The sequence below is a fragment of the Camelus dromedarius genome, chromosome 17, assembly GCF_036321535.1.
Source record: "Camelus dromedarius isolate mCamDro1 chromosome 17, mCamDro1.pat, whole genome shotgun sequence".
Taxonomy (NCBI): domain Eukaryota; kingdom Metazoa; phylum Chordata; class Mammalia; order Artiodactyla; family Camelidae; genus Camelus; species Camelus dromedarius.
The window spans coordinates 32,886,659-32,908,239 of NC_087452.1; the positions used below are offsets into that span (position 1 = coordinate 32,886,659).

Here is a 21,581-nt window from a genome sequence, read left to right on the forward strand (position 1 = left end):
GGGAAAAAGGCAGATTTGTTTTATCCACCATTAATAAAGATAATAGCTCCCTCTGGGGCAAAGGTTGGGCAAGTTTGCTTACAGCCTGTTATAAAAGATTTGGGTTCCCTGAGCTCAGGGTTCCTCTCGTCAACCCATTGCATGTGCAGGCATCATCTGGCCCTTATTGGGTCACTCTGTGGGAACTGGGGTTCCAGGAAGTGGTACAAGAAAATGCTGATCCTCTGTCTACTCTGTTACTGTAGAAAATAAACTGACCTTTGTTCCTAAAGCGGGAGTCTTGTGTCTTCTGCCAGCATCCTCAGCAGTATGACAATTTGCTAGCTTGCAGGTTGGGTGAAATCTCAGCACCTTCCCAGTTTCTGACATGGAGGAGAGGAGAAGTGAGACAGGGAAGGAAAGGAAGCCAGAGAAGGTTTCTTAATAAGTGGGTTCCCTCTGTGGGCAACTGAGGTCAGTCCTCGGTTGAGAGATGGTGCAGAACACACCTTAGAGTTGTCCTACCCAAGAGATAAGGAAGCTGGGGTGCGTATCCACCAACTGCCACCCCTCGCTGGCTTAGGGCTACTCCAGGGGGTGAGCTCCCTGGCAATTTTGGTCACCTATCAAGCTGGCCTCTGAGGCAGACAAACCTCAAGCCAAGCATTGCAACTGCTGTGTGGGAACTTGAGTGTGAAGGGATATACTCCATGTGAGCAGGGCTTTATCTGCATACTGCCCATGCCCAGTGCCTGGCACAGTGCTGAGCAGATAGTGACTGAATGTATGGTGCAGGGCCCAAGGATAAGGGCCTGTTTACTTGCCTCTGTCCTCCACTAGGCCATGAGCTCCTTGTGGGCAGTGTTAGTGTCAATTTTTCCTTCACACTCCAGCACCAAGGGTAGGCCTGACAATCTTAGGCTCCCAGTCAGGGGTGGAGGGGAGCGAGGGGATAGCCAGGCAGTGATGGGGCTCAGTCTCATAGGGCAAAGGCAGCCTCTCACCTGCTTCCTGAGACCAAGTGAAAGGCAAGAGCTCTGGAAAGGAGCAGAAAACTCTGTCTGGGGCCATTTAATACAAGAGAAGCACCCAACAAATCTGAGGGGTCTCTACTCTTTGTTCAAACCCTACCCTCCACCCTACCAAACAGTTCTAGCTCCCAGCTGAGGTGTACTCAGGGTGCAGGGGAATAAGCAAAACCTGGAATAGCAAACTCTGAGGGGTCAATCTTGCCTAGAGTACAGTGCTCCAGGCCTCTGGACCGTCAGGGAAGAAGCAGAGTTGCAGGCAAAGGTTGAGGCCTGGCAGAGGCCCTGTTTCCTCTCCTGGTTCCTGGGCCCACCCCAGTGACTGGCAAAGTCTGGAGGGCGGAGCTGGCCTGGGTGTGGCTCCCACTCTCTCAGCCCCAAAGAACCCTGTACCCCCAGCCTAGGGCTCTGGGGGTCAATTTTATGATGAATAGGTGGGTGAACAGTGGGTGGGAGTGAGGGGGTACAGAGGCTGAGGGAGGCTGGAGGCAGGGGAAAATTCCAGGGGGGTCAGAGAAAGTGGAAGAAGAATTTCAGCAGAATTTGCAAGTCTGGATTTTATCTGAGGAATCAGACACAGAGAGACAGAGATTACTTGAGAGAAAGGGCATTCCAGGCAGCTAGGACAGAAAAAGCAAAGATGTAATGTGTGAGAAATCCCTGGGCATAGTCAGTGAGGCTTGGGAGGACACTGTGGTTGGTCCCCAGGTGGGTTTGCTGGGAGAATCAACCCAGAATTTGATGCAGTGTGGCCATCAAGGGGTGCCAAGCCCCAAATACCAGGCCAAAAAGGTCAAGGACATGGACAGGTGCCCGGATCTGGCTCATTCCCCTCCGGATCTTCCCCAACTTGCTGTGTGACCCTGGGCAATTCATAGGCCCTCTCGGCTTCAGCTTTCTTTTCCATAAAATTGGAGTTCCCATGAGCTCCCATGACTCAGAGATAGTGGTTGGGCCTCTAAAACAGGGTGACATCCCTTAAGAACGTGTCACCCCTTTTCCAAGCTTGGAAAGTAGCCTCAACCCTCAGCAACACAGGGACTCTCACAGATGCCACACACATACAGTCCTGAACTGGTTCCCAGAGCCTGGAGTTCCCCCATCCAAGGGAGGCCCTGTGTGGACACCTGTGATCATGGACATGGACCCAAGTGCTCAAGTCCCACACCTGTCACCATGCACGTACCTATGGTCACCTGTGTAGAGGTGTGCAGGTTCTGTGATGTGCACGTGTGATGTGGCCTGGCCCTCATGGCTCCCCACTGCTGACCAGAGCAAGCCTAAGGACCCAACCACTCATTGGAGGCCTGTCAGGAGGAGCTGATGTCCAAGTCCATGACAGGTTCCCACCTGAACCACCTCATCTGTCTTACAGTTGATGCTAAATGCCTGGGAATGGGACACGACAAATAAGGACCTCAGTCACCCCTTCTCCAAGCTTGGGAGGTAGTTTCAGCCTTAGCAACCCAGGGCCCCTCACAGATAATACTGGCAGGAAAAAAGGACCTGTCCCGGATGCTGTGTCCTCACATGACTCTGAATTCCACCCCACCCAGATGGCCTCAGAGGAGGCTGAGGTGCTGGGTTCTTGGCTGTGACTCAGCGGAAGGAAGACAGGAGTGGGGGGTGTGCTGGGGCCTTAGGGTTTTGCTTCTCATTTCTCTCTTTCTAAAGCATAGCAAGTTCCCAGAAATGAAGGTACAGAAACCCCAGACTCTCAGGGGCACTGGGTTCCCCAGTCTTCCCACCCCTAGAGGCACCACACAGGGTGTAGGGAAGCCCCTAGTCCTTGTCCCCTGCTTGGGGCCTTCTTCCCCACCCCAGAACCAGGGACTGAGTATCTGGAAGGTCCATGCTGGAGCCAGGAGTAGGTCGTGAACTCCAAAGACTTTTCAGGAGCATGCAGTCCAGATTCACTTGCTGGGACAAATGCTGGGTGAGAGGAGACACTGGAACCTTTAGGACCCGTAGGGATGGAGCAGTCAGGGTGGGCTTCCCAGGAGAGGCAGAGGCTAACCTCACCAAGAATCTGAGAGAGGGCATCCTCAGATGCCCCACATGAGTTCCTTCTCTCTCCCTTGCCCATCCTTCCCTCTCTCCTTCCCTTCTCTTCCTTTCCCCCTCTTTCTTTCATATTTTTAACTATTGAAAAAGCCCAATTTTAAAAAAACCCCACACAGACTCAAATGGGCACAACACCAAATTATGATCATTTAGAATCTTTCCTGTGTGTCCAGAGAACCAGATTTGGGCTGAGCTTGGCGTAAAGCTTCTCCTGCTGTCCCTGCGAATGAAGGAGACTGCAAGGTGGTCGGAAACACTGCTACTTTTGTAACCATTTATCTGTGAGAATCAGGGGTCACTTGGTCCTGTGCCACCAAAATCAAACACCGAAAGAAACTGGACTCTGAGGCTGACATAAGATTCACTTCCACCCTAGCCCCCAGTTCAAACGACAGTACTCATCACTATTCGCCTTGATGGACTTAACACTGACAAAGTGTTGAGAATTTGAATTTATAAAATATATTTATGTTTAAGATGCTGTCTTTATCTTTAAAAAAATATATTATTTGAGTTCCATGTGAAATTTAGTTTAACAGAACAAACTCCACAGCTCTAGGGATCTGGGCAAGAGGGCTGGGCAGAATGAGCAAGAGGCAGGGTTTCCATGCAGGCAGGCAGTGGGGAGCTCTGGACAGTTCTTGAGCTGTGGAATGCCTTCAAGAAGGGTTTTAGGCACATCCACACACTCCTCCCGGAACCACCCAGACCTGAGGACCTGTGCTTCCCATGATACGGCAGGCTTTATACCCGCTTATGTAGAGACCGGACTCACTTTCCTCACTCACCTGTCAGCTGGGAACCAGAGTCTGGGAGTCAGCCAGTCCCACCCCACATCCGGAGTACATCGGAACCTCCTTCCAGTAGCAGCCACTTTCACTGCCCTCCCCTCCCCAGTGGGCCCCTCTTCTGTGGGGTGTGAAAGTCTGGCACCCGGGCAGCTGGGAGGGGGGAAAGCTCACTCCACATCTGGTGCTTTTTGTTTGACTCACCACTTTCCTCTTTGCCCTGGAAGCCCACGTCAGCCCTGGGGCCACCCCAGCTTGGCACTGGGGCCCCTCGGGGAATTGGAGCCCTGAGCTGCAGTTGGCCTCAGTTGGCCTGCTCACTCTCCTTCCAGCTGGGATGTCAGAGGACTGGGCTCAAATGCTACCACAGCCACTTCCTGCTTGTGTGATGTTGGGCAGGCTAAGCCTCAGTCTTTTCATCTGTCTAGTGGGCCTAGGAAGGCGCCCAAGACATGCAGACAGGATTGATGACAAAGTATGTGTGGCACATGGCACCATTACACATGGAGATGCCTGGTCACTGTGGTTGACAGCCCTCAGGCCTGGAAGGGTGGTCTTCTCAACTCCATCTAAAGTGCTGCCTCCAGGCTACATCCCCAAATGTTAACATCTGGATCTTCAGATACCCTGAAACTTAAATTAGGCCCCTGGTATCCAGAAATGCATTCAGAACTCATCCAAGGGCATTCACCACCATCACTGCCTTGCCCCTATACATCCCTGTTCACATGATTTCAGGCCTCCAGGCTTCTGCCTAGACTGCCCTCTCTGCCTGCTCTATCCCTGTCCTGTGCCTCATCCTCTTCAAGCCTGGTGTGATGGCAAAGGCCCAGGTCCTGGGTCATTCTGCTTGTGCCAGAATCCCAGTTCAGCCAGCATATGAGCAAGCTCCTTAACCTTTTTCAGTTCGTTTCCTTGTCTGTAAGATGGGATGGTTCACAGACTCTGCCTTATGGGATATCTTGAGGGCGAATGAGATAATCCCAGAAGCACTTGGTTCAGGGTGCACCATTCAATCTCCATATTTTATAGGCTCTTCTGATTGATGTCATCTCCCCAGAGCCTGGCACACAGTAGGGATTGGAAGACCGAGGTCTGGGCCTATGTTGCACACAGCTCAGGAGAAGAGCCCATAGGCGTAAACACTGGGCTTCCAGAAAGCCCTCTGGGATCAGCCCTGGCAAGCCCTGCTCCTGCTCCGAGGATCCATAAGCCCAGGAGGACCACTGCATTGAGCCCTGAAGGGAGCAGCCCAGGATCCAGCTATGCTGACCTCAGTGTCTCTGACAGTCAAATGGGCAGCAAAAGCAGCCTCAGCCTCCCTTCCAGTACAGCTGTGTGACCTGCACCCTGCTGAGCCTTGGTTTCCTCATCATGAAGATGATTAAAAACCCAGTGTGTGAGGTAGCATGATTAAAACTAATAAATGCAAAGCAGCTGCTTGGGGCCCATTGCCCAGCAGGAGCTCAAGAAATGACGGCAAGGAGATGGAGGAGGAAGGCCCAGGGAGCGCTGGTTGGATACTTCGCTCAGCTGCAAGGTCCAAGGGCAAGCAAGGCCCAGGCAGCTCTAGCTTGGGGTTCACTCTGCTTGCCCACACAGCTTGGCCTCACACTGACTTCCAGGAATGGCAAAGGGCCTTGGCTGCCTCTCCTGGCAGGCAGGACCACTCTTGGAAAGCAAGGCAGGGTCGGGGTCTGCAGCTGATGAAAGGCTGGAGGCTGGGAGCCAAAGAAGAGACTTGGGTTCAAGCCCCAGCCCAGGCCTGCTGAGCCTTTATATTCTCATCTACACACAGGGATCTTTGTGGGTGCCTCAAGCCCCAACAATCCGCTCCCTGGGCTCAGCAAGGTGGGAGATCTGATCTTTCCACTCCCCCAAACTCATGTCCCAGGAGAGGGCTACAGATTCAGTACAAGGGGCAATATGGTGGCATCCCCAGCCCTGAGAGGCAGAGTCTCTGGGAGAGACCCCAGCCTCTGGAAAGGGGCCACCAGGCCAGGCCTGCCTTCCCTGGGGCAGAGCTGGTCTGAGCCACCTCACCTTGAATCCTCAGCCATGGCTGGGGCCAAGTGGAGGCCAGCTCAGTCTAGGGCTCCCAGCAAGGCTGAGGTAAGCTCCCTTTGCCTCTCCTACTATGTGAACTGTCAAACTGGCCTTTCTTGACCATTTTCCTATAGGATGGTTGAGGGGAGTGTGTCTCGGAAGTGGAGTGGTCCCAGAATTTGAAGCTCCTACACATCTGATTCCTGATTACAAGGCCAAAGGTGCCTAAAGGTCCTTTCAGCGGTGCATCACCAGTTCCCTCAGAGCAGGAGCCGCTTACTTGGGGGAAATCCCACTCTCCTCACAACTACCACCAAGGCTTCAGATGGGACCCAGATCTGTCCACACACCCATTGGTGCAGTTGGGCTAATGGAGCTGACATCAGCCGTTTGGCCCTGAGGACTTTATGAGCCACAATTTGTGCATCCCAGAGCTACATGAAGAGCCATATAAAACAGCCGCACAAGCCATCCAATTAAATGACCAAGGGCCCTTGGAAGCAATGGGGGCTGAGGGCACTGCATCAGGAGTCAGGAGGCAAGCGCTATATGATCTTGAGTAAGCCCCTTCCTTCTCTGTTTAAGAGAGAGGGAATCAGGGATTGGACATGTGTCTTGCTACAATTTACCCCTGCCAATACAAACAGGCCTTCTTGGCTTCATCCAAAGCATATCAGGGGACTTAAGCTGACCCTTGAACTCAGGTGTCCAGACTGTCCATCGCCCAGATTCTCAGTCTCAGACCCAGCATGAGGCACGTCAGCCCATGTCTGGCCCCCCAGTAGCTCTCCATGTGGCTCCTGAGTTGGGGCTGTGGCTTCAGGAGCCCCAGACCTTGGCCAGGTGGGATGGTGCCTCCAGAGCCACTGAGTGTCCCTCATCTGGAGTGAGGTCCTGGTCCAGGCGTGGACAGGCAGAGTCGAGGGTTCCAATTAGCCACTTCAGCTTTGGGGACCATGAGGCTGAGAATCCCAGGAATGACTAAATTCTATTCCAGCCACACAGCCCAGCCCACACCTATAGCAGGAGCTGGGCACTGCCTGGTGACTGGAAGGAGCCGAATCTCCAAGGCTTACATGGAGGGGTGAGTGTTGGCCAGAGCTGCTTTTCTGCCCCTAGAGTCAGGGGCTACTGCACTCATTTCACAGACATGGTACCTACTCACCCTCTGCTCATCCTTACAAACTCAAGGCATGCTGGGCCAACCACATGACTCCATGGAAGCCAGGAACAGGCTCAGATCCAGTCTCTGAGATCATCTCTGAGAGCATAGGTGGTCCTCATGCCAATGGATATGGGCCACGGAGGCCAGCTTTGCTCTCTCTTCCCCAGTCTCAGTCCCATTCTCCACCCACTCCCAGTGCCCGGACCAGACTCTCTGGGGCCCACGCTGGGCCCCTTTCTTAGACAGGTGGACAGTGGGCCTGGGCAGCTCAGGTCTCCAGATTGTAGAGGGTTCACAACCCCCACCCCGGCCACCTCACTGCTCAGAGGAAAAGCATTCAAGGCAATCTATCATGCACCTCAAAAATTTTCAGTCTTTTCCCATTTCTAAATTTCAATTGCAAAGCTACTTCCATTTTTAGGTACTTGTTAGAGCAGCACTTCATTTTGGGTACCAAAATCTGTATTAGTTTCTAATTGCTGCTATAACAACCACAAATTCAGTGTTTTAAAACAACACAAATATATCATCTTACAGTTCTGGAAGTCAGAAATCCAAAATCAGTTTTACCAGGTTAAAATCAAGGTGTTGGAAAGATGGCATTCTTTCTTGAGGCTCTTGGGGAGAATCCATTTCCTCGCCTTTTCACCTGTGATTACACTGAGTCCACCTGAATAATCCAGGATAATCATTCCATCTCAAGATCCTTAACTTAATCAAATCTGCAAAGTTCCTTTTGCCACGTAAGGTAACACACTCAAAGGTTTGGGGGATTAAGATGTGGGTATCTTTGGGGCCATCATCCTGCTGACCACAGGAGGGGGAGGGTTGCTTTGACGGTCTCAATCCCTGCCCAGACGGCCTGTCCCAGAACCGAGGGGTCATGAGGCGGGGATCAGACTGCTGTTCTGGCCAACACTCTGGCTGGGGCCCAGAGCTCCAGGAAACCTGGTGCCCGCCCCTGCTGCCGCCAAGGACAGCCTGTACTCCTGGCGTGGCCACTGTGCAGAGATTAGGTGCACTTGAGCCCTCCTAGTGGCTATGGCTCAACCCAAACAGCTGCCTGGCTTGGGTGGGAGGCCAGGCCCTCAGAGCTTCCTCCCTCTGCTGCCCAGAATATGTGAGAGCTGCTGTCAGGTCAGATGTGAGCCACATGGGAAATTCCAGCTCCATTCTAGAAAATGCACATACTATAGGCTTACTGGTGGACATTCACTGAGCTTGCAGTATGCTAGATCCATATGGGACCCCAGAGATGAGATAGACACAGAAAGGTTCCAAACGCATGGGGTAGAATGTCACTGGTACCTGTAGAAGGGAGAACACAGAGGTCAGAGTGGGTGTTCCAGAGGAGACAGCATTTCTGCTGGGACTTGAGGAAAAGAATAATCTTGGACTGGAAGTGGTAGGCAAGGGCATTCCTGATGAATGAACTGCTGGGGCAAGGGGAAGGAGGGGTGTGTAGGGAATGGAGAGCTCTATAGGGAGGCTGGAGTCCAGAGCAGTGGAAAAAAGAATCCGAAAGTGAATAGGGAGGGTCACGTTGGCCTGAATAGGTTAAAGTAACTCTCAAAGCCAATCAGCAGTGGAACACTTTGTTCTGATGGACGCTTACTCAGAGCACTGATAGGGCTTTGGGAGGGCTCCCCAGGGCCCTTCTCATAGCCATCCCACCTCTTCAGACCTGGACTCTGCAGGACACAGAGATCACACTCAGGTCATGGGGAGCTACCCAAGGGCTTAAGGGGGGACTGAGAGAAGTTAATGGCCCAGGGTCCAGGTGGAATAGGGGAGAGCAGAAAGGGCACATTTCAATAAAGGAGCTAGACAGGACCCATGGAGAGAGCCATGGCAGCTGGGAAAAGCATCCAGCTGTGAGGCAAAGTCTCAGTTTCCTCTACTGTCAGAAGAGGGGAGGGAATTGCTCTTCCAGAGTACATTCATCAGGGACTCCTACCCCTTTGCCTGTGCTCAAAGGAGGCTGGGCGAGTAGCAGGCACATCCCTCAAGACCTCAGGTGCCTGCAGAACCTAGATTCCACCATCAGCCCCACGTTCTCCTGCTGTTCTGTCTTTAGGGCTCCACAACACATGCTAAAGGAGGCAGCTCATCTCTGGCGCTGGCACCAGGAGAACGGAGGAGATAGGGTGAGTGAGACTGGTTTTCCCTATGCTAGAGGCACTGGTTACTCTGGCTTGGACCTCAGGGCACTCAGGTCCTGGTGAGGAGGGAGAGGAGGGACTAAGGGGAGATCTGGCTGCCAAGCTACCAGCCCCTTAGTGGCTCCATTTCCAGAGGTCAGAGAGAAGTCAAGAGCCCAAGACTCAGACCCCTGCCTTTCCTCCTTTCCAGACTGCTGTGTCTGTCTGCCTCGTGTTGGTGCCAAGCACAAGAAAAGCATGAGAGTACAGAGCCCTCCCTGTGTCTGCCCTCCAAGGCAGGCAATGGAGGTACTCATAGTGCCCCATGAAAGGTGCAACCCATGGACTCCTGGCAATCATATTAAGATAAAGCGCTTGATACCATTTCTCAGATTTGGAAGCCAAGGCTGAGGGAGGTGAAGTCATCCACCCAAGGTCACATCTAGCGAGGGGCAGATGTCAGGACCTGCATCCAGGCTGGTGTGGCTCCAACACTGGAGCTCAATGTCCAAGTCCCAGTCAACCCATGGCTGCAGGCTTGAAGACCCACCCTGCCAGTCCACTTGGCCTGAACCTCTTCCCCAGGGGAGTCAAGCCCTATAGAAGGAAGGTGTCCCAAGGGTGGCTCCTGCTTCAGTGTCCCCAGCTGCCCCTATACTGTCACTTCCCATCATCACTCTCTTGGGCTGTGATACTCACATGCTTGCCAAGGTTCTTCCTCAGTAATGAGCCTGAGGCCAGGAGGGTTAGACCATCAGGGAAGCCATCACTGGTTGAGGAGTGGCCCAGGCTGTGGGACAAGGAGGTAAGAGACTGCTAGGTCAGGGCAACTGCCCTGAGATGCCGCTGAAGACAGCATCAATAGTCAAAGGGCACAGGTAGGAGGAGAGAAAGGGCAACACTAGTGAGGCAGGCAAAGGTCTGAGAGTATATGGGGGCTCAGAAAGCCAGGCATCTTGCCCTGCTGTGCCCCATCCTGTCCTTCCAGGTCCTTCTGGAGCAGCCATGAGGATAAGTCCCTGGCTCCTCCTCAAAGGAAGCTAGAGGCAGTTTAGGGTCCATGCAGCTAGGGCTGGGCAAGAAGCAGGATACTGGGGCCCTTGGGCTGTAGTGTGGCCTCTGCTAAGGCAAACGCAACCCCTAACCACAGCGGAGGAGTTGCCCAGGCCAGGTGTAACTCCAGCAATACAGACCCCCCCAAGGCAGGGACCTAACTTCCCATCTCCATTTGACTTCCTCCCACTATGTGACCTCAGGCAGGCCATGTCTCCTCTTGTGGAGTCCATGCCTCGGGAGTGGGCACTCAGATACCAGCTACAACCTTCAACTGGCTGACTGAGAGTAAAATGAGGCTGCTACCTTGCACTGACCTTGGAGCCAACTTCTCACAGGGAAGGGAGCTGCCAAGGTCCCACTGTAAGACACAGCCCTGGAAACCAGCATCCTGGCTCCATCAGAGGATGCTGCCCACTGGACCACACTGCCTCTGGCCACTGCACCACCAGGTCAGGCCCTTGAAAGTGACAGGTTGGAGGAATGGGAGAGGGGAATACAAAAGAACGCACCAGCCTGGTCCACTATGTTTCTCAGGACCCACTCTGATGCAGGCTAACACCAGCACCTGCCAACCTGGAGGTCTCCTGCCGCTGTGGACAGAAGGGCTGGGCCTTCAGGCCTCCTGGCAGCCACAAGTCTGCCAACCAGAGCTGGGGTGGAGGTCAACCTTGTGCTCACCGCCTCAGCTTCTCACTCTCCCCAGCCCCAACCAGGGATAGATGGGTTATCAGAAACCCCAAGGCTGACTTAGAAGGAACATTTTAGCTAAAAACTATGGGAATAAAAAGTAAAACAAGCCCTGCTCACCCCCTACTGTTAAATGAATGTGGACACGTGACCCCAGAACTGTGCAGCAAGACCCCTCAGCCCCCTCCCCACCAGAAAGTAGGCAGCCACCCCCAAGCTCAAGCTCAGATGCAATTACTGTGCTCAGAGTCTAGACCCAGTCAAGGGAGTGTGCTTTAGTGCACCTGGGGCACTGGAAGGCTAAGCCAACCCCCGGGAGAGAGGAGCTCAGTGCCAAGCGCCCTGGCATCTGAGGCCAGGAGGAGCACAAGTGCCCTTCTCCACACTGCACCCCACACCCCCACCAGGTGGGGCCTGACAGCCGGGCCCGCTGGGGCAGAAGGAAGCTCTTACCCCCGGCACTGCCTAGGGGCAAAGGGTCAGGGGACCCACAAACCACAATAACAAAACATTAGGTCACCACTTGCTGGTCTCTTGCCACTTTATTGGCTGTATCTCTCAACATCCCCAGAGCAACTCCACCCACAGAGACACTGAGCAACCTGCCTTTGCCACACTGATGTGATAGAATCAGATTGGGAACCTGGGTCTGTTCAGCTCCTAAGCTGGACTGTGGGTACCCTTGCTTTTGGCTGCCCCAGGAAGGACATCCCTGCCCTTGCTTCTACCCTCAAATCTCCTAGAAATGTAGAACATGGGGAATCACAGAGCCACAGAAAATGCTGCAAGCATCTGAGGTTCTGGAAGGCACCACCCACCTCCCTTAAAGTAGCATTCCAGGTAGAAGTGTCAGCCAGCCACTCTGGCAGGCTGGAGCACGGGCCAGGCATCTGCAGGGCAACCACGCTGTGGCCTAGACCTCTGGATATGCAGGAACCGGGGCCTAAGGAGACAGGGACAAGGGGGCAGTCACTGCCTGGGCCCTGGGGAATGAGCAGGGTGTGGGAACCGCACACTTGCCCCACAGCCAGAGCTGGAATAGTCAGAGTGGAAGGACCAGTGTGGCTGTGGGAGCTGGGGGTTGGGTAGAGCCTCACCTCCCACAGAAATCCCGGCGCACAGTCACGAGATTGAGGAACAGGTCTGGCCGGCTCTGAAGCCAGCTGCCAACGAGCTCTGGGTGTCTTGGGTCCACTTCTAAGAAGATGCTTCTATATGGGGGAGAAATGGGTCAGCTCAACTGGGCAGGGCTGGACCTGCACTTCTGGGTTGCCTGAGCTGGGAGGAGTAGAGGTAGAATGATGGCCAGGGCAGGCCCAGTACACACTGGGAGGGAGAGGCTGCTGAGGTTAGACCCAGGAGACACCCCATCCATACCCAGAGTCCTTCAGGAGTCGAGGTGCCAGGGCCAGGATGTGGGAAATGATGTCCATGCCCTCCTCGCCACCATCCAGGGCTACTGGGTCTTCATAGCTGAAGGGGAAAACAGTGGGAGGTGAGGGCCTGGGATGGCTGTGGAGAAGCTGAGCAGGGCTTCCACAAAGAGGGCTCTATGGAACTCACGCTCTAGGCTGAAAGGAGAGTCTGAGGACCCAGAGGGGGAGCCCCCAAATGATGGCAGCTCCAATTCCCCTACCTCTTATAGGCAGCCTCCCACCAGGCAGTGCTGGGAGTGTTCAGTGATCCGTAAAGAATGACAACGTCCAGGGCATGAGGGCCTCCCCACAACAAAGATGTTCCTATTCTTGGCCTGGGGAGGCCTAGAGCTGGCCCTGACCACTCCTGAGAGCCAGCAAAGGGGAAGCCAGCACCCCAACCCACACTACTACCTCATCCAGAAGCTTCTGGGCTACCCCTGATTCTCAGCCTCTGAGAGCAGGATGGCTCAGTGCAAAGCCTGGAGTAGAGTCTTAGTCCCAGCTTTCCTGCTAAGCCCCCACACGAGTTTGAACAAGACCCTCTCTTAGCCTCAGTCTTCTGGAAAATGATGCACCCATCCGAGCACCTTCTAAGTACTGTACACCACGTCTGATATTTTAGTCATCACTGAGTCCTCTCCATGGCCCTGCAAAGCTCTACCACTCCCTTTTCAGAGGCAGAAAACTGAGGTGCAGAGAGGTTCAGTGGTCTTAAGTGGGAAGGCAGAAGCTGAACCCAAATAGGTCTGTGGGTTCCAGAGTGAGCCTCTCTTTCAACACCATTGCCCCTTTCAGCCCCCTAATCTCCCTATCCCCCTGATGGTGTGGTCCTCCAGGACAGGCCCATCCCACTAGACCTTCTCAGGCCTGGCCTCCCTGGTCTACCACACACCTGAGGATCTCAGGGGCCAGCTGCTCCATGTCCCGGTGGAAGACGTAGGGAGGGTTGCTGACGATCAGGTCCACGGGGCCCCAGGGTAGAAGATGTGCCCAGCTGTCCTCTGTGGTCAAGGGGAACAAACAGCAGAGAATGGGAGGTAAAGGGTGGTAGCTCCAGGCACCACCATGTCCCTTGGGTAATCCCTCTTCCCAAGCCTATCTCTGAACCCAATAAACTAGACTTACAGATTACTGCCCAGGGTCCCCAGTCAGCAGCCTGGCTGGGAATGTGTATGCTGTGACATGGCGGTTCTCCCCCTGGAGTGTCCCTGCCCTCTCTTCTTCCTGTTAAAAATCTCCTCAGTAAGCAAGACTCAACTCAGGTGCCGCCTTGAGGCAGCCATCTCTGATTGCCTGCGCAAAGCAAGAGCCTCTGTCCTCTGCAGCCCCAGTGGCCTTGCCACTCCACCTCATAGCCAACACGGACTAAGTGTATGGAGGGCAGGCCTGGCCTCAGTCAATTGATTCCTGGTGACTTTGTCTACTGGTCCCATCCTGAGCCAAGTGCTATACCAGCTGTACACTCCATGGAGGGGGCACACAAACTCAAGGATCCTGTGGACAAGTGATGGGACCAGAACTGGTGCCAGGGCCCCCGAGGACACTCTGTAAAGGCAGAGCCCAAGTTGTGTTGTGCTGGGGCCTGACAGCGGCAGGGGGACACTCAAGTATTCTGGTCCCAAAGGCTTTCTTTTGAGCTTCTGCTTATCTCTTGACAACAAGCCCTAGGTACGGGGATATGGAAGGTAAGGAAGACACTGAGGCTGATCTCTTCAGGGGTCAGGTCAGCCTAGGAGGCAATAGGGACTTGCCTGTCCTCAGCAAGGACTACTCTGAGATACCCCACGTGTGTGTGTGTGTGCGCGCGCACGCGTGTGAGAGAGCGAGGAAGGCTGGGGAAGCCCTCCCTCTACCATTGCAGAGTGCCTCATCCATCCAGCAGCACCTGTACCCAGGATCCCCACCCAGGGAAGATGGGTGAGGAAGGTACCTAAGGTCACATCGAGGGGGATGATCCGAATCCTGTCCTGCAACTGAAGCCTGGAGAGATAGGAAAGTAAAAGTGAGTATGGCGGGGCCGACTCCTACTCTTGACTAGGAGAATAAACCCTTCGTGGATCAGCAATATACCTGGTTCCCACTGTTCTTTTGTAACCCTGTGGGACTCATGCCAGGCCACCCCAATTGCCTCCTCCTTCTTGGGTGCGGACAGTGCTGGGTTTGATACTTGCATAGGGGTTGAGATCAGGCCCCTAAGTCTGACTTCCACCAGCCTGACCCTCTATCCCCAAGACCACCTACCTGTGAGCATTCTCATTGGCCAGGCAGATGGCAGCTTCTCCCTTGTCCACAGCAATGACTTGGCTCTGTCCCAAGAACAAAGGGTACATGGGAGGCAGGGTGCTTGGAGAAGCCAGGCCTTGGGACCAGAGCCCTCCTCCAATTCCCTACTAGAAGAGGAGGAAAATTATCAATAGCTTTTTCCTCTCTGTGGCCAGGGTTAGGCCAGATAGAAGGGGATGGGAGCTGGAATCTGTGACCTCTAAGAGCTCTGTCTTCCTCCTACTTCCAGTCATTCCCCCTCAAGGGCTTCTAGCAGAGATGGGTTGCGGAGAGATCAGCAGGAAGGACAGTAAGTGCCAGTCACAGTCTACCCAGGGTGGGGTGGAGGGATGCACAGGGGGCTCACCTGGGGGAGCTTGCTCAGCAGGCTGAGGGAGATGGCTCCTGATCCACAGCCCACCTCCAGGATGAGGGGGCCACCTTGGGCTCTCACCACACGGGATCTTTGGGTCACCTCTTCCAGCACCCATTCAACCAGTTCCTACAAGGTAGAGAGATCTGGATCAGAGCTGGTGCTGACCTAGCCCCTGCAGGTCTTGGCACAGAGCCGAAGCATGGTTAGCCCCTTTGTGAACATAGAAGGGAGGTGGCTAAAGCCAGACTGAACTTCGTATCAGCTGAGGCCATAGGTGGGTCACTGTCTCTCCATGCCTCCACTTCCCCAACTGTAAACTTGAGCACAGTTGTGGATAACCCACCTCACAGGGGATGGGGGTAGTTTAAACAGAACCACATTCATGAAGCATTGATTTCAGGCTTGATACATCGTAAGTGTTCAGTAAGCTCTCGCTAATCCCTTTAGAGATATCTTCTTGTTTTGTGCTCAAAGCAGTGCTAAGATGGTCCCTGGCCACCTCCTCTCCTGGCCCTGCTTCCAGAGCTTTCCCTATACTAATCTGTTAGATCCTCACAACCAGTCCATAAGGAAAGTAAGGCCCAGAGGTTAAGGCCCCGCCTGGAGCCTGGCCTGCAGCTCATGGTGGCCAAGAATCAGGGGTCAATGTGTCCCCAGCTTCCTCATAACCTCCCCAGAGAAGCTCCTAGGCTGAAAGGATGGAGAATTCCCTCCATGGAGGGATGGGGAATGACACAGTCCCACCTGAGTCCCATATCTGAAGCGGGCTATGGTATACATAGGGCAGCGGGTAAGTGGGCCCACATGGAGGGAGGTGCCTAACTGCACCGTACCTGCCTTGGCGGCAGGGGGACACTTTCAGATGCTGTTTACAAACAACAGAGTTTCAAGTCTCACCTATCCATCTGCCACCTGCAGACTGTGCATGGAAGCCATTATAGGGTGGAGGTGAGGGTGGAGAGATGCTGCCCAATGGCCAAAATGTTTCTAAACAGCAATAGAGTGGGGGCCCAAGTAGCCAGGCATGGAGCAGGGAAAGGGCAGTGTGGTCCCTTCTCAAAGGTGCCCCTTCGGATGAGAGCAGGAGAGGTTCTGGGGAGGCTGGGGACTCCTGGGATTCCAGGCAGGGCTGGCTCAGGGAATGATGGGAGGGGTCAGCAAGTAAGCATTTCCCTCATCTGAAATAGGTCTACATTCTTCAGAAAGGCTTCCTCAACCCCCACCAGGGTCTTTCTTCACTATGTGCCTAACATCTAGGATGGGGTCTGCCTCTCCCGCCAGATTGAAGGCTCCATGATGGGAAGACTAGGGACCTAACCCATCACGGTGTGTCCCACATGAGCAGGGCTTGGCCCACAGAGGGGCCTCTAGGTTTGGCTACTTCTCAAGTGCTGGGCCAACTCTCACTCAGTTCAGTGGCCACGGGAAGCTACCCTCTGAGTCTCAGACCGCCAGGTCCCCTCAAGCTCTCAATGTCAACAGTTAGGCCCCAATGGAGCAGAGGGCTCTAGATCACTCAAACCCATTTTCCACATAAGCTCCTCAGTGCTAAGTCCCCAGAAGTATTTCATCCTTCCAGGCACCCCAACCAGGAGTAAAGCTCACCTGTCCCCAAAGGTAGCAAGTCCAAGGCAGGTAGAACTTGATCAGTGGGTCTAACCTTTCCTATTCCAAGCCCCTTCTGCACCAAACAGTCTGTCTCCAGTCAGAGAAGGCTTTCCATCACTCACTCCCACTGGCCCTATACCAGGCACTATGGAGACTTAGGATGCCAGCAGCGAGCTGGGCCCACAGCACTGGGACCGGCACAGAGTGAGCAGTCGAGGGCTGTGGCCGAGAGTCTGCAGTCTCAGTGGTGAGGTCACATACTGAGCGGCCAACTGGACAGCTGAGACTTGTCAGGAGCATGAGCTTCCCTTGGTTTCCTGGCCACAGACAGATCTACCCTGGCTGGAGAATGACCCCTCAGCCAACCACACTGGCCAGCCACCTCACAGAGACACCTCGACCTGAGAGGCACACATCATATATGTGAATGGCTACCTGGGTAGGGTGTGAAGCTGAGACTGGGCTCCCACTGTCATCAGTGCCCTCTTGTCTCTCTCTGACACTCCAGACCATGAGGGGATCATCTTGGCTATGGGACCACCTGGGGGTGGATAGGGGTGGAGATCACTCCCAGCAAGTCCAGAAACTCTCTTGCTTGCCTAGTAAAGAGCCTCCTCAGCCTAAAGTAGGTAGGTTCCTCGGGGAGGCTGAAAGCCAGGCTGGTCACAGGCCCAAGGCACCACTTCCAGGTGAACAAGAGAAGAGCACAGTGGGGTGGGGGCAGAGGGGCAGGTGGGAAGAAGGCAGAGAGCAGGCCGCTGTCGGCTCTGCCTGGAGCCACTGCCTCAACAGGACTCCACAGCCCTCAAGAAGTCAGCCCAAGGCCTCAGCAGGACATGAGTGCCATGAGCGCCTTCATTAGGATCACACTCCTGACGGGCAGCCCCAGGAAATTGGCATTGCCTCTCTCAAGCTAATCACAGATAGGGCACAGAGCCTCACCTCACCAAGCTGGGTGACAATGGCTCACACTGCCAAGCCAGGGACTGAGGCACCTTCCCACCCCCAGGGAAAATCCAACTCGTCAGGCCACATGCCACCTACAACTTTGCATTTTAGAATTTTGCACTCATCATCAGAAACCACCCTACAATGGATGGAGAGAATGCAGGCAACTTGGTCCTTCCCCTGCACTCATTCTCCCCACTCCCTGCCACAGGCCACGTCCTCTCAAGTTCCTGGTAAAGCACCCCCCCAATGCGGCTTCACACTGGGGCAAATCTGGCAAGTTCTGAGAAATGTCCGTACAGTGAGGCAAGGATCTAGCCTCCCAACCACAGCCTCCCTCCTCCCCTCAACCCCCTGCAGCAGAGCTGTTCTCCTGGCCCAGACCCACCCAGGAAAGCGGGGCCCCCACATGGGAGCCGGAAGTCCACACCCAACATTCAGTACCCTGAAACACATGGTTGGTGCCAGGTCAGCTCTGAGGGGACTCAAAGGTCATCAGGGTAGCTTCCCTCCCATGCCCTGACCCTTGGCAGCCTCAGGAGAGACTGAGTGACCTCCTGGCCAGAGGTCACATGCTTGGGGGAGCCACGGGCTGACCTCCCAAAAACCTGCAGGTTGCAGGCCACATCCTGCTCTGGGTCTCTGCACTCATCCCAGCTCATCCAATCCGAGATGGGGCAGCCCCATGTGAGGTATGGGGCCCTGATCCAGAAGTCAGGATGTCCAAGTGCTGCCCCCATGCTCCCTGCCTTGGCAGCCCTGTGACTTCAGCAAGGTCTCAGATTCCCTACTGTCTCTGCCCTGACACTGGCAGTACGGCGAGGACTTGGCCTCCCAAACACATGATGTACAGGAGCAGGTGGGGTCAGAGGGTTTCTTGGCTGAGGAAGAGAGGCTCGGAAAGTGAGGAGGGGCTCTGGGTCCCTGGCTGGGGCAGGTGGATGAGGCCTGATCTTTCCCAGGAATGTGTGTGCCTTTCTAGAAACATCCCTTCTCAGAAACTGGTGCCCTCTGGCTTGCCCACCAGCCACACCCACATATCCCTCTACCTGCTCTGCTCTCACTGGCTCCCAGCTCTGCCACCTCCAAGGTCAGGAAGAAGCCCAAAAAGGGCCACAGAAAGCATCTCTCCCAGGATCAGGGTGCCTCACCTAGAGATAGCATGCTGGGACCACACACTTTCCAATCCTAGTAATTTGAGAGACACAGGAGATTACCTGACTAGATAGTGGGTGTAAAAGGTAAAAAGATCCCAACAATTCCCTGGTTTGGAGGCCCAACCCTCTCATCATCTGGGCCCAGAGGGGGCAGTGACTACTCGAGGTCACAAAGCTGTACCAGCTTTCCAGATGTCCAGCTGGAGCCCTCTCCACTTTGCCCATGCCTCCCGAGGAAGAAGTGGGCACTTATTTCCCGGGGCTGGGTAGGCCAGGGGCCCACTGGACAGCTCCTGGGGAAATGACAAGAACAGGCTGAGCACTTGGTGGGCAGCACTAACTGGGGCACCCTGAGCCACTGCCAGCCTAGGGACTGGGACAGTAGCTTGGGATATGAGGACAGTCAAGGAGGCCAGCAGGAGACTTCTTTCCTCTTGGCCCCACCTACCCAGCCAGCCAGGAAGGGCACTGCCTCTAAAAGATAGCAGCGATGGGGCCCCAGCGCCCCCTGGAGGAAGTCTGGGACAAGACAGGTGCCTTAAACCCCCTTCATTCCCATCCTGCCCTGTCCTGGAGGCATGCTTACCTCTGTTTCCCACCGAGGGATGAATACTGGGGGCACCATCTTCAGACTGAGCCCCTGAAAGTCCCACTCACCAAGGATGTACTGCACAGGCATCCTGCAGAGGGGGCAGAAGGGTATCATCAATGCCAGAGCCTGGACCAACAGGGCTATGTCTGGGTTGAGGGATACTGTGGCCAAAGGTATTGGGTAGAGTCACATCTCCTGTGCCCAAGAACTCCTAGCCAAGGCCTTCCCTCCCTCCCTTCTTCCTATTTACTACCATGACCCCTCTCTCGTCACTCCCTCATCCCATCACCTCCTTAGTCCTTGGACTCTTTCTTCCTCCCTGACCATGGACTTGGTGGGGCCGAAGGGAGCTGGACCTTGCTCCCTACACAGAGCCCTCAGGTTTGGCTCATGGGTGCTCACCTTTGCAATCGGTAGCTACTCAGCTCCTGGATATACTGTAGCTGCCAAGGTGTCAGGGGCTGGGTCCAAAGTTCTGGCCTCAGGCTCTGAAACTGCCCCACAGAGAATGTGAGTGGCTGGCTCCCCTGATCCAGGTTTCTTTTGTGGACAATGCCAGTGGGTCCAACACTAGCCACCTTGGTCATCCCTGAACCCCTAGTGCCTGGCACACACTGTAAGTTTCTTGGATGAATGAATAAGTATCTGCCCAAGACACTCCTTCAGAAAAACCCCATCATTCTCAGCTCAGCACTGTCATTGGAGTGAAAAAGCCTAGATGTCTCTTCCCCAGGGTCCTCCCTCCTCCTCCTTCCTGTCCTCTTGACAACACTGCACTTAACTGTTTTGGCTCCAAGGACATGAGCCACGATGTACTCACTGGATTCCCGGGCCTCAGGGATACCCCTTTTCTCAAAGACTGCTGTCCAGTGGTTGACCAGCTCTGTGACATTCAACAACCTAGCCAGAGGCAGATGAGGCCGCCATGAGGTGAAGGTGCAGCCCCAAATGCCTCCCCTCCACCCTAGGCCAGACAGGAGGGCCCTCAGCATTCTGCCCCAAGGATCCCTTGAGCACTCCTCAAGGTCCCCAAGTCTTTCTTGTGATGTCAGCTGCTGAGGATGGTGACTGGCCCCAGCTGGGTGTAGATGGAGAAGTCACAGGCTCTGGCTCCTCAACATGGCTCTGGTCCTCAGGTGTGGCTGTCACCCTGGAATAGGGAAGGAGAACCGGGAGAGTAGCTGAGCCTTGTATGACTCACCGCTCTCTGACCTGTTGCCTGAGAAAGGGCATGCTCTTGCTCTGTTACCTCCTTGACTCCATTTTAGCCCCTCACCCATCTATTTGATTCTTCTCATCTTGGCCAGTGATGTTTTCTTCACATCTTTGGCTGAAGTGATCTGAACCCATAGCTCAGTCCCTATTAATAAATGGGCCGGTGTGGATCAGGGCCCAGGCTTGGGGGTTAGACAGATCTACTTAACCCAGCAGGTGTGACTTTGGGAAAGTCATTACTTCTGAGTTTCAGTTTCCTCATCCTTGAAATGGGGAAAATAACACCAGCTCCATGGCAAGCAGTGCATCAGTCAATGAATGTCAAGGACCTAGGAGCCAGCTCAACACAGAGGGACTCAATGTTGCACGCTTTTAACAATACTACTAAGGGGAGGAGACTGCCTTTGCTTGGGAGCTTTGCTTCGGACATTTTGCACGTACTGTCATTGATTTATATGCTGGAAATCCCCTCCCCCACCATTTAACCCATAATTCTAAACATTAGCCAAAAATGCCACCTAAAAACTGACAATTTTTGTTAATTTTATATTTAAGTTATCACAAACAAATTTAACTGAAGATTTTAAATCAGTGGTCTCCTTTCCTTTCACAGAGACCAAGCTTGGTTCAAACTAGCCTTTACTGAACACCTGCTAGGTGGTGCCACATCTTCAGGGACAAGCAGAGAAGAAAAGGAGACTCCGAGAGGAAAGTAACTTGCCCAACGTCACCAACTAGGAACGGTCCCAGGCAAGACCCAAGTCCTTCGCACTCCAGAGACGGCTCTGTCCACCAGAGCGCTGCCTCGAGAGGCCCGAAGTCAGGGGTGCAGTTTCCCTCAGTTTCGCACAGTATCGTTGACACAGGCGAGGTCGCCTCTCCCCAGGCCTGTTTTTCCAACTGCACACGGGGAAAGGGGGGTCTCGAGTGTGTTCCTCATACTTGCCTGAAGCGTTACCTCACTCGACTAAAGAAATTGCCGCGGGCTCGTTTCCCGGACGTGCGTGGGCCGCGGTGAGCTCCTTCCGACGCCCCGCTTCCGGCATCGGCG

At 54.3% G+C, this 21,581-nt stretch overlaps 1 protein-coding gene across 7 annotated transcripts; it reads right to left on the bottom strand.

The window, feature by feature from the left end:
- Positions 1 to 3,524: 3,524 nt before the first annotated feature.
- HEMK1 (HemK methyltransferase family member 1) lies at positions 3,525 to 21,560 on the bottom strand. 7 transcript variants are annotated; one of them, XR_010384850.1, is made up of 14 exons: positions 21,477 to 21,560; positions 20,098 to 20,465; positions 19,718 to 19,809; positions 19,310 to 19,403; positions 15,002 to 15,136; positions 14,614 to 14,678; positions 14,303 to 14,352; positions 13,265 to 13,373; positions 12,332 to 12,427; positions 12,052 to 12,165; positions 11,773 to 11,897; positions 10,582 to 10,724; positions 9,911 to 10,001; positions 3,525 to 8,378 (listed from the first exon to the last, which is right to left on the bottom strand). XR_010384850.1 is itself a non-coding variant. In XM_064496505.1 (12 exons), the coding sequence occupies exons 2-11, from the start codon at positions 20,305 to 20,307 to the stop codon at positions 11,804 to 11,806; spliced, it is 1,059 nt and encodes a 352-aa protein (XP_064352575.1). In that variant the 5' UTR covers positions 20,308 to 20,465; positions 21,477 to 21,560; the 3' UTR covers positions 10,571 to 10,724; positions 11,773 to 11,803. The 7 variants fall into 7 exon arrangements, 5 of the variants coding, with proteins under 5 accessions (XP_064352575.1, XP_031326272.1, XP_031326270.1 ...); XR_010384849.1 differs by lacking the exon at positions 10,582 to 10,724; XM_064496505.1 differs by lacking the exons at positions 3,525 to 8,378; positions 9,911 to 10,001 and having other exon boundaries at positions 10,571 to 10,724.
- Between the last annotated feature and the right edge of the window lie 21 nt (positions 21,561 to 21,581).